The sequence below is a fragment of the Octodon degus genome, unplaced genomic scaffold (assembly GCF_000260255.1).
Source record: "Octodon degus isolate 3935 unplaced genomic scaffold, OctDeg1.0 scaffold00070, whole genome shotgun sequence".
Lineage (NCBI taxonomy): Eukaryota > Metazoa > Chordata > Mammalia > Rodentia > Octodontidae > Octodon > Octodon degus.
In genome coordinates, this window is record NW_004524646.1 from 8,931,608 (window position 1) to 8,944,854 (window position 13,247).

Sequence of the window (13,247 nt, forward strand, 5' to 3'; positions counted from 1 at the left end):
CTGTCCTTGAGGTTACTCTTTCAGAATTCTTCCCATGCTGCATTGAGATTGCTTTTCTTAATTGCAGAATAAATTGACAATGGGACATTGCCTCTTGTTTTCTTTGTACATGGTATATTTTGCACCACATATTGTTTCAAGGAGTTTTTTTTAACTTCTTTCCATCTTTTTCCTCATTTTGCCATATTGGGATGCTATCTTCATTTTCATATTTTGTTTACAAATCAGCCTACTTTCTTCCTTATTTAGTATCTAAGCAGTGTTCCTGGGCCTGTTGCTCAAGCAGCGTAGCCCTCCTTGTCTGCCCACACTGGTCATTTTCATGAGTGGGGTTCTGCCCTGTCTAAGGTACGTAATGGTAGCCCTTCTGCTTCCCAGTCGACTGGTGGTGTCCTGGTTCCATCACCTTCCTGCTACATCTCTTTGGCTTCTAATGTGAGAGAGCCTTAGGGCTCAGTCCTAGATTTTTCTTTTCTGTCTCCACCCATTTCCTAAGGGATCTCTTTAGTCTTGGGGCTTTGAGTAAATAGCATTTCTGTGTTGATGGCCTGAACTACATTTATTATTATTGTTATTATTATTTTCTGTATTTAGGACAGAGTCAACAGGGTCTATAGGGTTGCACTACATAGATCGGACTCTGTAGTGATTCTCCTGTTCTAGCCTCCCGGGTGCTAGGCTTACAGGGCATGCACACCACCATGCCCAGTCTCAATTGCAGTCTGAGCACACCCCGGGAGCAGGGCTGGCATGGCATGTTAAGGATCGAATCCCGGCTACTGCACTCTACTGAAGCAGGTGCTTTAGTCTGCTGAGCTATCAGGCTGACCCAAAATTTGAGAAGCATTCTTTTTTGGCTGGCTCAGGCTGCCTTAAGGACGGGGCTGGTGCAGCATAGGGTGCTGGGGATTGAACCGCAGTCCCTTGTTGCTGACTGATTTTGCTCAAAAAGGTGCTTTAGACAACTGAGCTAACCCGCTAGCCCCCCTTGCACTACATTTTCTTAACTTGGATTGCTCTTATGAACTTAAGACTTGTATATCCACCTGCCTACTTTACTCCTAAACTTGAATGTTTAATAAGCTTCTCAAATTTAAGATACCCCAAGTGCTAGATACTCTTGGAGTTCTCCAAGAACTTTAGTAAGTGGTAGCTGCTTAGGTCAAAAGCTGGAAAGCATCCACACCTCCTTTTGCCTTTACCTCAGACCCGTCCGTCCCTCTGATCCATCAGGGATCCTGCTGACTCTCCTTTGTGTGTAAGCGGCCACAGTCCACCTGCCTGTCTGCTGCCATGCTGGCTCAGGCCACCATTGACTTTCACTTGGGTACTGTTAGGGCTCCTCGCTGGTCTGCCTGCTTCTGTCCTTGGCTCCTGTATGCTGTTCTCCAAAAGATGCCCAAAGAAGCTTTTGAAAATCAAGGTCTGGTCTTGTCATTTCTCTCAAAGCCTTCTGGAGGTCCCTCCACCCCCATTTTAGTAAAAACCAGACTTTTGAGGTCCCCTGTCAGGTCCCTCTTGCTTGTTCCCTGCTGCTGACACTGTTCACTTCAGTTTTTCTCCCCTCAGTACTTTGGCCTGCTGTCCTTCCACATGTGTCCGGCCCGTTTCCACTTCAGGGCCTTCGCGCAGTCCCCAGAGCACCCTTTTCTGTTCTCCCTGGCGTATTCTCTTACTGTCCGGAGGTTGCTGCTGGGTTTCCTCCTGCACTGATATGCTGGCGCCTTCCTCTCCTGCCGACCTGTCCCTCCATTGCACTTACTCACCTTCAGATGTATCTTGTGTCTGGTTTGTCATCTGTGTTTCCACTCAACCAATCATTTTATAGGATTGTCTTTTCCTGTCCACTACTAAATCCCGGTTTCCTAAGAAACTGGCATTTGTGGCTGTTTGGTAAATACTAGTTAGTGCATATGGGCAGCCCTAGAGTCCTTAATTCCAGAGCTACAGTGCCTCTTCACTTGAATGAAGTAAGACATCAGCATTAAAAGTGTTCTGAATGGCCGTTTAAAGTTCTAATGCAAAAGTCCTGTGGTATTGACGATGAGGAGTCTTTTTGCCAAACTAATGTGTTTTGGAACTTGAGCTTCCTTTTTCTTACCTTCCAGATGTTTTCTTAATAGGATTTCATAGTTTGTTAAATTTAGGAAATTGCGTCAGTTATCCTCCTCTGGGAAATTCACAGTATGGATCAGGTTGTTAAACACCATGAATACTTTTTTGTTAAATATTTAACTCTATCTAACTTGGGATTTCCTGTGGGTAATTGATGATCAATTTGAAGAAACCAGAAAATGTAAGATGCATTCCTGTTTCACATAGGTAGAGGCCTTAAAATTGATGAAATACTCTGTAATGGTATGCTGAAACACATACTTGGGAATTGAAATTTATTCTGTTAAGGGGCTACAGATGTAACAATGTAAATATTACTGTAATGTTTATAATGTTACTCATTCTGATATGCTGTTTCACTTTTTAAACAGCTGATACAAATTCTTCAAAATCGGTTGGCAGTGATGCACCCTGTGTTGCAAAAGTGGTAAGAAAATATTACAGATATTCTTTTTCTTATCAGAAGTTAGTATAGTATTTATTTTGTAAAACATTCTTTCAGATAACTAGAGTTAATTAAACCATAAGGATTACGTTTTTAATAATGTTTCATAAATATTTAATGTGACCAGAAAGTAGCTCTGTAGTTTTCAAGAGCTTGAGTTCAAAAAGTCTCTGTACCTTCTTGAATTAGCATGGCGCTACCATTTGGGGCTCGGTGCATGCAAGTGTAGAAGTGGTGTAGATGTGGGGTGTAAACATACAGCTCATTCTTTGCATTTCCGCTATTTAGATGAGATGCTTTTAATATTTATATCCTTGAAGCCTATATACTAATTTAATATACTTTTATTTTATTTTCAAAGTACCACCCCTGCTGGGGTTTTTTTTTTGTTTTGTTTTGTGGAACCGGGGATTGAACTCAGGACCTTGCTTGCACTTGCCAGGGAAGCGCTTATTCCACTGAGCCGTCTCCCCTACTTTTATTTTATTTTGCATTTAGCTCTGGGCTTCTACTTGGTCATCTTTGTTTTTGTTTATTCCAAATTTTCTTCCCTTTCCATCCATTTTTTTAAATTAGACTCATTAATCATGACTGCTGGGCCTCCTCTGCTATGCTACTGTTGAAATCAGTGTATAGTGAGTGAAGAGTGATAGTGTCCTGCCTGACACACGCAGTTTGAATCGGGCAGTTTCTAGGTCAGTGAACTCAGAGACTCAATTTTATACTGGTTTTGTTTTTTAAGGCATTTACTCCTCCTTTTTCTTACCAACATGTGTATCTCCCCTTCCCGAGAGTTATTTTATGTATGTGATAAACATGCTTTTGTTAAGTAGAAGAGCAAGCACAGTGTGTTATTTGGGGGAAGTAAACATGAAATTCTCGTTCTTTTTTCCTCTAACTGTGGCACTAGGGAAATAGAATTAGTTCAAAAATTTTACTTGTTTGTTTTTTCTTTTTGGAAGTATCTTTTACCTTTTAGGAGCTTTTTTAAAAAATTTAGGACAGGGTCTACAGGGTCTCACTGCATAGATTGGACTCGTAGTGATCCTCCTGTTTACAGCCACCAAGTGCCGGGGTTACAGGTACACGCCTCCACAGTCAGTCTCAATGGAAGCCTCGGTGCTCCCTGGTGGCGGGGGCAACACGGCAGGCCCCAGGAATCAGATTCCCTGCGTCTGCCTAAGAAGGCACTTTAATATTCTGAGCTATTTGGCCGGCCAGGATGTTGAGAAGGAATTTTTTTTTGGGGGGGGGGTGGCTCTGGCTCAGCCTGTCTAAAGGACGGGTCTGGTAAGGCAGGTGGAGGTGGGGTTTGAACCTCGGTATCCTGCACCTGACTGCGTTTGCATGAGCAGGCGCTTGAACAACTGAGCTAACCGACAGGCCCCCTTAACTATTTAATTTTTACTCCTATTAAGATATAGAACATTTTTATTGCTCCAAAGATTCTGTGTCCTTTGTCTAGTTGAACTTACTGTCTCCCCACGGGTGTTTTTTTTTTTTTTTTTTTTTTTTTTGCTCTAGATTATTTTTGTTCTAGAATGTTACATAAGTGGGGTTATACCACACATACTACATGTATGCAGCTTAAGGTTTTAAAGGCTCATCTGTGCTGCTGGTCTAGCAGTTATTTATTTCATTGTATTGCTTTGCTGATAGGTATCTGGGTTGTTTCCAGTTTGGGGCTATTAGGAGTAAAGCTTTTATACAGGTGTTTCTGTAGGGTTAGGCTTTTATGTCCCTTGGCTGAAGACCCAGGAATTGATGTGCTGTTGTAGAGAAGGTGTCTGTCCACATTTATAAGGAAATGCCGGGCAGGTTCTCCATGTTGTGCCATTTCACACACCCCCCAGTGATGCAGGAGGATTCTGGTTGCTCGTCTTCTCTAGCACCGGGCTTGTCTTGTCAGGGCTGTGTGTTTGCTAGCTTCTAGCAGTTGTTTTGTGCAGAGTCTCATTGTAGTTCCAGTGTGCTTTACTTGGTGACTAATAATTTTGAGTACTTTTTTCAGGATGTGCATGAGATAGCACATTTCCTTTTAAATTTTTAAAATATAGCTGGATGGGGCTGGGAATGTAGCTCAGTGGCACAGTGTCTGCCTGGCAAGTATGAGGTCGTGCGATTGATTCCCAGTACCTCTTCCCCCCCCCCAAAAAAAAAAAAAAAAGCTGGATGGTTTTGCCTTTCATAATTGAGTAGTAAGAAAGTTACTCTTTTCAGATACGTGTGTTATAAATTATTTCCCTCCTTTAGTTAGTAGTTTGTTCCCGTTCATTTTCTCAGTGCTTTTCATACAACTTTTGAGGTGGAGCCTAAATTTCTAAATTGCCAAGTGCCCAGGCTGGCCTTGAGCTTGAGACCCTCCTTGCTCAGCCTCCCAGAATGCTATTTTACAGGTGTGCCACCACACCTGGCTCTGATCTTTTAAGTTCTGGTTTATCTTAGGATACTCTTCTTTAGTGCAGTTAGAGGTATTTCATTTTTTCCAGTAAGATTTTACTTTCTTTGACTTTTTTACTTACACTGTTAAATAAAAAAAATGGATTGGAACAGGTATTTCTTGTATGTGTGAAAGGAGCACATTGTATTTCTTTTTTTTTTTTCCTGTATTTTAGGGAAGGGTCTACAGGGTGTTCAGGGTCTCACTACTAGATTGCATTCGTAGTGATTCTCCTGTGTACCGCCTCCCAAGTGCTGGGATTACAGGAGTGCCACCATGCCCAATCTCATTCATTGTCTCAGCATGCCCTGGGGGTGGGGCTGGCACGCAGTCCTGGGAATTGAACCTGTGGCCCCTGCGCCTGCTTCTAGGTGCTTTAATGTGCTGAGGTATTTGGCTGGCCCTGACATTTCTAAGTTTAAGGCTGTGCTCTGTTCTCCGTACCTCCTGTCTTACAATTTAGTTATGTTTCCATTATCCTTTTGTATTCTTTGTCTTGGTGATAAAGGTTGTGATGTTCAGGTGATTTCTCTTTTGCTTTTACTATTTCAGTAATTTTCTTGTAGTGTGCAACTAGAGTAATGTAACCAAGCAGCGTTGCCCGCTCTGCCTGTGAGAGGAAGCCCGGGATGACTAGCTGCTTTCCGCCAGCTCCATTCTCTGCACTCGAAAAGTTCTGTCTTACTCATTGTATTAACAGTTATTTTACAGGTTTTCTTCTCGTGCCCCTTTATGCCACTAGTTGCTTTTAATTTTTTATGTGTTTATCTCTCTATAAAGCCTTTTGGTAAGGACCTTTTTTAAAGCTTTTTTTAATGCAGTCCTTAAAGACTTGTTTATCCTTTTAAATACATTTTACCCATAATTTTCCAACACCTTTTTACTATTCTTTGTATTCATTTATTCTCTACTTCTTGCTGCCATTCACTTTTCTCTCTGGAGATTAGACCTGTTCATAATTTATCTTCCTATAGCTTTATAATACCCACAGTTGACATGGACCATCAAATACAGGCATGGAAAATGAGTATCAGATCTTTTCACTATTAAAATCAGAACTATTTATTGAACATTTGTCATTTAAAATACTAAAAGCTATTAAAGATCTTTTATTAATGTTTTATTTCTTTATGCTTTTTGTGGCAGTGCTAGAATTCACCCCGCCTCTGCACGGCCTGCCACGGGCACACGTCCAGCTTGGAGATCATGTGCTGTAAGAGCACATGCAGCTTGTGGGGAAATTTCATAATTAACTATTTAAAAACGGGATGTCTTGCTGTATATGCAGTATGAAGATGTTTTATAAAATGGTTATATATGGAGAAAATATGCTAAAATGTTTCCAAATCTTTATAAATGAATATTACATATTTTACCTTTAGAGAAAATAAAACCTCAGAAATGTTATTTAGCAAATACAGGCATTGGTTTTTATTCTGAGATCAGATTTAACTGTACTAGAATACCAGACAGTTGTTCTCAGTCCTGGGTATACCATGCTATTAGAATCTCTGGGTGGGCTGGGGAGATAGCTTGGCAGTCTTAAGCATCTGCCTGGTATATGCGAGTTCCTGAGTTTGATCCCCATTATGCCAGTGCTGGCCCCAGAACCCCAGGCGTGCCACACCGGCCACTGAAACCAGGTGTGGTGGCACACACCTGTAATCCCAGTGCTGGGGAGGCTGAGACAGGAGGATCATTATGTGTCTGAGCTGCATAGCATGACCCTGTACTAAATAATAAATAAATAAATAAATAAATAAATTCTGGGTGTAGGGCCTGAGCTCCCCACTCACTCATTTTGTGTGTCAAGCTTGAGAACCACTGTCGAATCTGGCATGCAGAGCACCTTAATTAACGGAAAGGGAATCATGTGGACATGCGTATTTGTTTTGTGGTTCTTTAGTTGAGACTTGCCTGTGTTTCTGGTATGGATTTCCTAAGCCTAATGTTGAAGGCTTTTCAGAAAATTTAGTTGGGCTTGTATCTGCTCTGCAAGGGAGCTCTAAGCCTGCAGACCTCCTGCGTTTGGCACCGGGGTGAAGTTAAGGTGTATGTGTTCAAGAGAGATGTTAGACCCGAGCTGAAAACTCTCTCTCTTCCCTAGGGTGATCTTTCTGTTTGGGCCTTGGGTGGCTCATGGAGCAGCTGTGGGACAGCCAGCTGGTCAGCAGGGAGAGTGAACTGCGTTTTTTGGTTCTGGGTGACAGATACTGAATTTTTTTTCAGAAAGGTGAAAGAAATAGTAAATTGGTAAATTGGATAATACAAGGAAAAAAGTTTTTTATTTGTGCTAACACTTAAGACTTAATAAAATATTTATTTTTTAGTTTAGTGCTGTGGTGCAAGTTTGTAATCCCAGCTCTGCAGGAGGCCAAGGCAGGAGGATTGTGAGTCAGTGGCCAGCATGGGCAATATGGTAATACCCTACTTAAAAAAAAGGGGGGGCCGGCCAAGTAGCTCAGCGGATTAAAGTGCCTGCTTAGGCAGACACAGCTGCTAGGGGTTCAGTCCCCAGCATATCGTGCTGGCCCCTGGCTGAGACAGCGATTGAGACTGGGTGTGGTGACGCATGCCTGTAATCCCAGCTCTTGGGAGGCTGAACACAGGTGGACCACTGCAAGTCTGATCTACGTAGTGAGACCCTGTTGATGCTGTACTAAAATACAAAAAAAGAAAAAAAAAAAAGAATTCTTAGAGCTGTGCTCACTGTGCAGTCATGTCAGTAGCAGAGCTGGAGCTGGAGGTAAGGCCTTCGGGCTGCACACCCTGCAGGTCAGTGTAGGTGGGCATTTTCTGGTGGGAAGCAATAGAAACGGGTATTGAGAATTCCCCTGGAAAGGAGTTTGCAGACTGATGTTTGATTTTCCTCACTGTTGTTATGAAAAATGATCTGAATCTTCAATTCATATATCATAATTTTTTAGTAGGAAGAAGAAACTTTATACAACTTCATTTTTAAATGGCAGCCAGTTGCTTTTAGATGGTGCCATTGAAATATATCACATTTTAATTTTTTTCTGTTGTCATCTTCGTTTTGACACTTAGAAGTCTTAAAAGAAACGTTTAGTGATATTCTAGTTAAAATGTCAGTCCCAATTTCTTTTCTAAATCTTGGCTATTATAGAGTTGGCAAAGTATTTTAGATTTGAAATATGTTAATAAAATTTTAGTTATAAGTTAAGGTATTTTCTTCAACAGAAATAGCTAGCTTTGGCTAGAGCACAGTGCCAAGGAAGTAGCTCCTTTATTTTGTTATAATGGAAGCTTATTGGATTAGAAAAAGTATGAAATGAGCTCAAAGAACCTTCATTGTAGTGTGGCTTTCATTATAATGGCCTGATTTATATGGTTGACTCTCATTATTATAAGTTTAATAAATTATTGCCTGAAGGAAAACTTGAAAATTAAAGTTGATATGACATAGGTTGAAACTGAATAAATCAGGATTTTATACTGGTGGTAATAAGGCAGGATTTGTCTTAGGAACACTCTCAAGCCTGAATTACAGTGAGCCAGACTCCTCTCAGCTTCCCTTTCTGCATCCTCTCCTCGGGTTCCGCATCTCCTGCTCAGTCACCCCAGTCACTGCGGCTGCCCTTCTGGCCACCAGTGCTGCCAGGATAGAGCCACAGGTTATGGAGAGACTGAGGCTCTGAGCGCACAGTTGGGAATTTACTGCTTATGCCAGTGTGTTCTTAAGGTGCCGAGGGCCTGCCAGGCCCAGATAGGCTGCTCCAGCGCCTGCGCTGCGGAGTGTGCTTGCCCGTGACAAGTGAGGCAAGCTTCAAGTGTGCCACAGGTTGCCGCGTGCTGTTCGAATGCTCATTCCTAACTAGTCCTGCTTAACTCTGCAGACTGGAGGAATCTTCCTGTGAATGTTGTAACTGGGTACACCTATTTTGAATTGCAAAACATCAGTGCTAGTAGAACTGTATATATAAAAGTGGCTTTATTTAAATCTCAAGAAGGAGTGAAATTAACTTTATGGCAGTTGAGGATTTCTGCATTGGGGAAAAAAACAGTGAACGTATTTTAAGTTTTTGCCAAAAACATCTCGAGCAGCCAAAAAGCACATACTTTTACAAGTTTTCTCTCAGCTCAGGTAATAGGTCTCATTTATCAGTTCTCTTAATGCTTTGTTGAACCTTGAATTCCAGCTATCCAGGTATCCTACCCCAAACAGTGTTTTTGCCAAAAAAGAGGAGCAACTCCTAAAAGAGGAGCAACTCTTACATTAGTTGAGGAATGGTAGTTTCCTAGTTTGAGGCTTTTACTTCTTTTAGTTTTTTGCCCTCATTCTTAAACAAGATAATAATCAACACAAAATAACCAAACTTAATACTAACTGATATTAGACAACAATAATTATTGAGGGAGCCCTCAAATTGTAAGATATTTTTCACTTTTCATTACTTATTTGACAAAGCAAAATTACTTACAGGTTATTTCTTAGTGTGCAAATGTGTTTTTGTGAATGTTTTCCTCTTTGAAAATAATTTTAATTGTAAATGTTGCTTAAAATATGAAATTACTATGGTCTAGTAAGGCTGACAAGAAGGAGTGGTGAGGAACTGTGTCTTCTTTTTGGCTGTAAGCAGTCATTTGGGAAACGAGCCTTTGGTTTGGAACACAGGCCTCGACGTCAGGAAGGGAGGCTCGCAGCTCTGTGGCCAGCGTGCGTGCGTGCGTGCTCTGGAGATGTGAATATACCAAGGTCCGTGTCCACCGCCCTGATGCGCTAGGTGGGACTGTAATCCGAGACACAGGAGAAGGGTGGGATTTTGCCACTAACTGGTGAAATCACGCATTGAAATTTTATTAAATCTCGGCAGTCTCTTGTAGCCCCTTTGTGATGCAGTTAACACGGATCTTTTCTTTCCTTAAGGGAGACCTTAATAAAGATGAAAATTAGTTGAAGTACTTTTCTTAAACTTCTGCAAAGACTGAGCTGTACACCTGATTTTGTACAATTTATCACTTAGGAAAATGGACTTGAGAGAAATAGAAGACTTATGGACTATTCTGAGAATATCTGAAACATTTCTCAGGAGTTGAACTTTATTTATTTATTTATTTTTTTTAGGAGTTGAACTTTAAACAGTTAGAAATTTAAGTATCAAATGTATGACTTTTAGTTGGGTTTTTTTTTGTTTTTTGTTTTTTGTTTTTTGTTTTTGTTCTGAGGATTCAAAGTCAGAACTTTTGTGCTTGCCAGGAAGGCACTGTGCCACTGAGCTATATCCCTGGCCCTAAAGGTACGACTTTTAGAAAAAAATTGATTTGTTAGTCTGTTTGGAAGTTGCACTGAGAATAACTTAGGGTTTATCTAGTGCTTGTACTGACTAACTCTTGTGTTTTAAGGAACCCAGTGACAATGGCCCTCTTTTTACTGAATTAAAGTTCTACCAGCGAGCTGCTAAACCAGAGCAAAGTAAGAAATACAGTTCATATGTTTATACTTCTCATTACCAGTGTTTTCTTTTATTTTGGGGGGAGTAGGGGTAAACCAGATCTTTACAACATTATGTCTTCAGATCTTTTTTTTCCTCCCCTTGGCTTTATAAATACTTTTCATTTAAATGAGATTTAGGTGAAATCTGATTTAATTGTTACAAGATTTTACCTACATGAATATATAGAATAACGGTAATAAATGATACATGATTTAGAATATACTTTTAAAAATTAAGAACTATAATCTGTGAGTTGACTGAAAGCAGGTATTTTTGAGTGTTTTCCTAAGTTCTGGAGAACACAGTCTTATGAGGGGAGCTAGAGCTGAGACTGCAGAGAGAGAAGAGGTGCTGTGGGTCCCTCCCCTTCCTGGTGAGCGTCCCGCACTTCTGGTTGGACAGGTGAAAAGCACCCATCTCTCTGAGATTGATTTGCTGGTGGAAGAAAATATTTCAGGGTTGAAGGGAAGAAAACCCATACTTATAGACTGGAGGAAAGAATATCTTTCTCTTAGTGGGGCATGGTTTTGCGTGCCTGTGATCCCAGCACTGGGGAGGTTGAGGCAGGAGGATTGGGAGTTCGAGGCCAGTCTGGGCTGCATAAGCAAGTTCAAGACAGCCTGGAATACACAGCAACACTCTTGTTTCAAAAAAAAAGTACCTGTGGGGGCCTGGCTGTAGCTCAGGCCTTTAAGTGGCTGCTTCCTCAAAGCTGTCAGCCTCAGGTTGCTGGAGTTCGAACCTCACACCTCTCCAGCTGGCCAAAAGTGCCCTGAAGGCATTCGAGGAACAAAAAAAAAAAAAAAAAAAAGTACCTGTGGAATCAGGTAATGATTTTCATAATTAGAGATTAACTGCACTTGCACAATGATGGTTTTGGGTTTTTTAAAATGCTTTTTATGATTTCATTTTAAAAACAATGTTAAAGGCAGGATAACAGTGTTGTAGGTTAATAAAAAGCTTTGATTATATTTTTTTGTTCTTATTGGTCATATTGTACTCTTCCTATTTTGTGAGTAAAGGTGAAATTTTACTATATTTATAAACACATTCTGCTCTTATTCTGATTTTTTTTTTTGCTCTTAATGATTTGTTATAAATATTTTTTAACTTCTTTGTAGCATTTGAAATCACAAGCATCTGTTTAACTTATAGTTCAGAAATGGATTTGTACCCATAAACTGAAGTACCTTGGTGTTCCTAAGTATTGGGGATCTGGACTGCATGACAAGAATGGGAAAAGGTAAAAGCTGCATGGTTTGGTTTTATTTTCCTTTTTTTTTTTTAAAGCATTTATTGTCAAACTGGTTTAGTTAAGAGTCATTGAGGAGTGCCCAGAATCCCAGTAGGTCTTCACCTTGGCTAAGAGGAGTGTGTATGGCAGCCAGAGGATGAGATGAATGAGAAGATGTCATCCCTGCCTTCTGCTCCACCCACCTGCAGCCTGGTACCCCTACAGCAGGGGAACAGGGCAGCGTCTGCTGGCTGGACTCCAGGTGGCAAATAGGATCAAAGCCCACCGGGCCCTCTGAGGTTTTTTGTTTTGTCCTAAAATGAGCATATTCTTTCCCCCTTTATACAAAAGCGAGTCTTAGGATTCTATTTGGTATTTATTTAATCATAACTAATCTGCTCATGCATATTAGAACCCTGCTGGGGAGATAGCTCAGTAGCATAAGTCCCTGCCTGGCAAGCACAAGGTCCTGAGCTCCATTCCCTAACCAACCCCCTGCACCAGAAAAAAAAAAACCAAAAAAAATACCCAATGAAAATTAGGACTCTTAGGCCGGCAAGATAGCTCAGCGGACTAAGCGCTTGCTTAGGCAAGTGCAGGGCCGGGGCTTGGATCCCCTGCATTACATCATATCCACCCCCACCCCAGGGCACATTGAGCTAGCCACCAAGACCAGGCATGTGGCGTTGTGGCGCAGGCCTGTAATCCCAGCTCTGGGGAGGCTGATAACAGGAGATCACTGTGAGTCTGAGCTGTGTAATAAGACCCTGTACCAAATACATTAAAAAAAAAATCCAATTTACAGGTAGAGTTCCATTGTAAAAATACAATATGGCAAGTTTAATAGGGAAAGACGCTAACTCTGAAAGACAATTAGTCAAAAGAAAACTTCTACCCCCTTTTTAACTGGAGGAGAATTAGAGCTCGTTTTGTCTACATATCTTTTAATAAATCGAATAAGTGATGTCTGTAAAGGTAAAGTGACTTGTGCAAAGTTATAGAATTTGTGGTAAATATACTTACTTGTGTAAGATCTCCTGGTACCCTGACCTTTAAAATAATAAGCAGGAAAAGGTAATTTTGCTTTCCTAATTTCCTTTATATAATAGGTCTTGGAAGGGTCTGGAGAGATGACATTGGGGCACATGTATATGTTTGCTTTTACAAATAATGCCTAAAATCTGATTAATAATACAGCCTCTGTGGACAGTGTGAAAGACAACTAAAACAAATGGCTTACTTCAACATAAGTTCTATTTAAAAATTATATTTGGTAGGTCTTTGTTTATCTTCATGATCGATGCACTGCTACTCCACAACAACCCTTCAGTCTCCTCCATACTCTAAATTACAACTGTCAACGGAAGCACGATTCCATAAACTGCATAGAAAGTGATAGTTACATTCTTCTGGAAAGACGGCTCTCACTGAGTAGTAAAGGGAAGGTTATTTGAGTGACGCTTCTAAAGTAAAACCTTTGATGCATATTTTTGTGGGGTCTTGGATAAAACAATTCAAGGAATGGGAAAATATAAATCACTACAAATGGTTTCATAA

The 13,247-nt window shown here is 40.8% G+C and overlaps 1 protein-coding gene across 1 annotated transcript in view; it reads left to right on the forward strand.

The window, feature by feature from the left end:
* The first annotated feature begins 1,293 nt into the window (after window positions 1-1,293).
* Vrk1 (vaccinia related kinase 1) overlaps window positions 1,294-13,247 on the forward strand; it is a 51,061-nt gene continuing 39,107 nt past the window's right edge. The window contains exons 1-4 of the mRNA XM_023719637.1: window positions 1,294-1,327; window positions 2,487-2,542; window positions 10,365-10,434; window positions 11,612-11,699. Coding sequence (XP_023575405.1) covers window positions 1,294-1,327; window positions 2,487-2,542; window positions 10,365-10,434; window positions 11,612-11,699 — 248 coding nt within the window. The remainder of the gene's footprint in view (window positions 1,328-2,486; window positions 2,543-10,364; window positions 10,435-11,611; window positions 11,700-13,247) is intronic.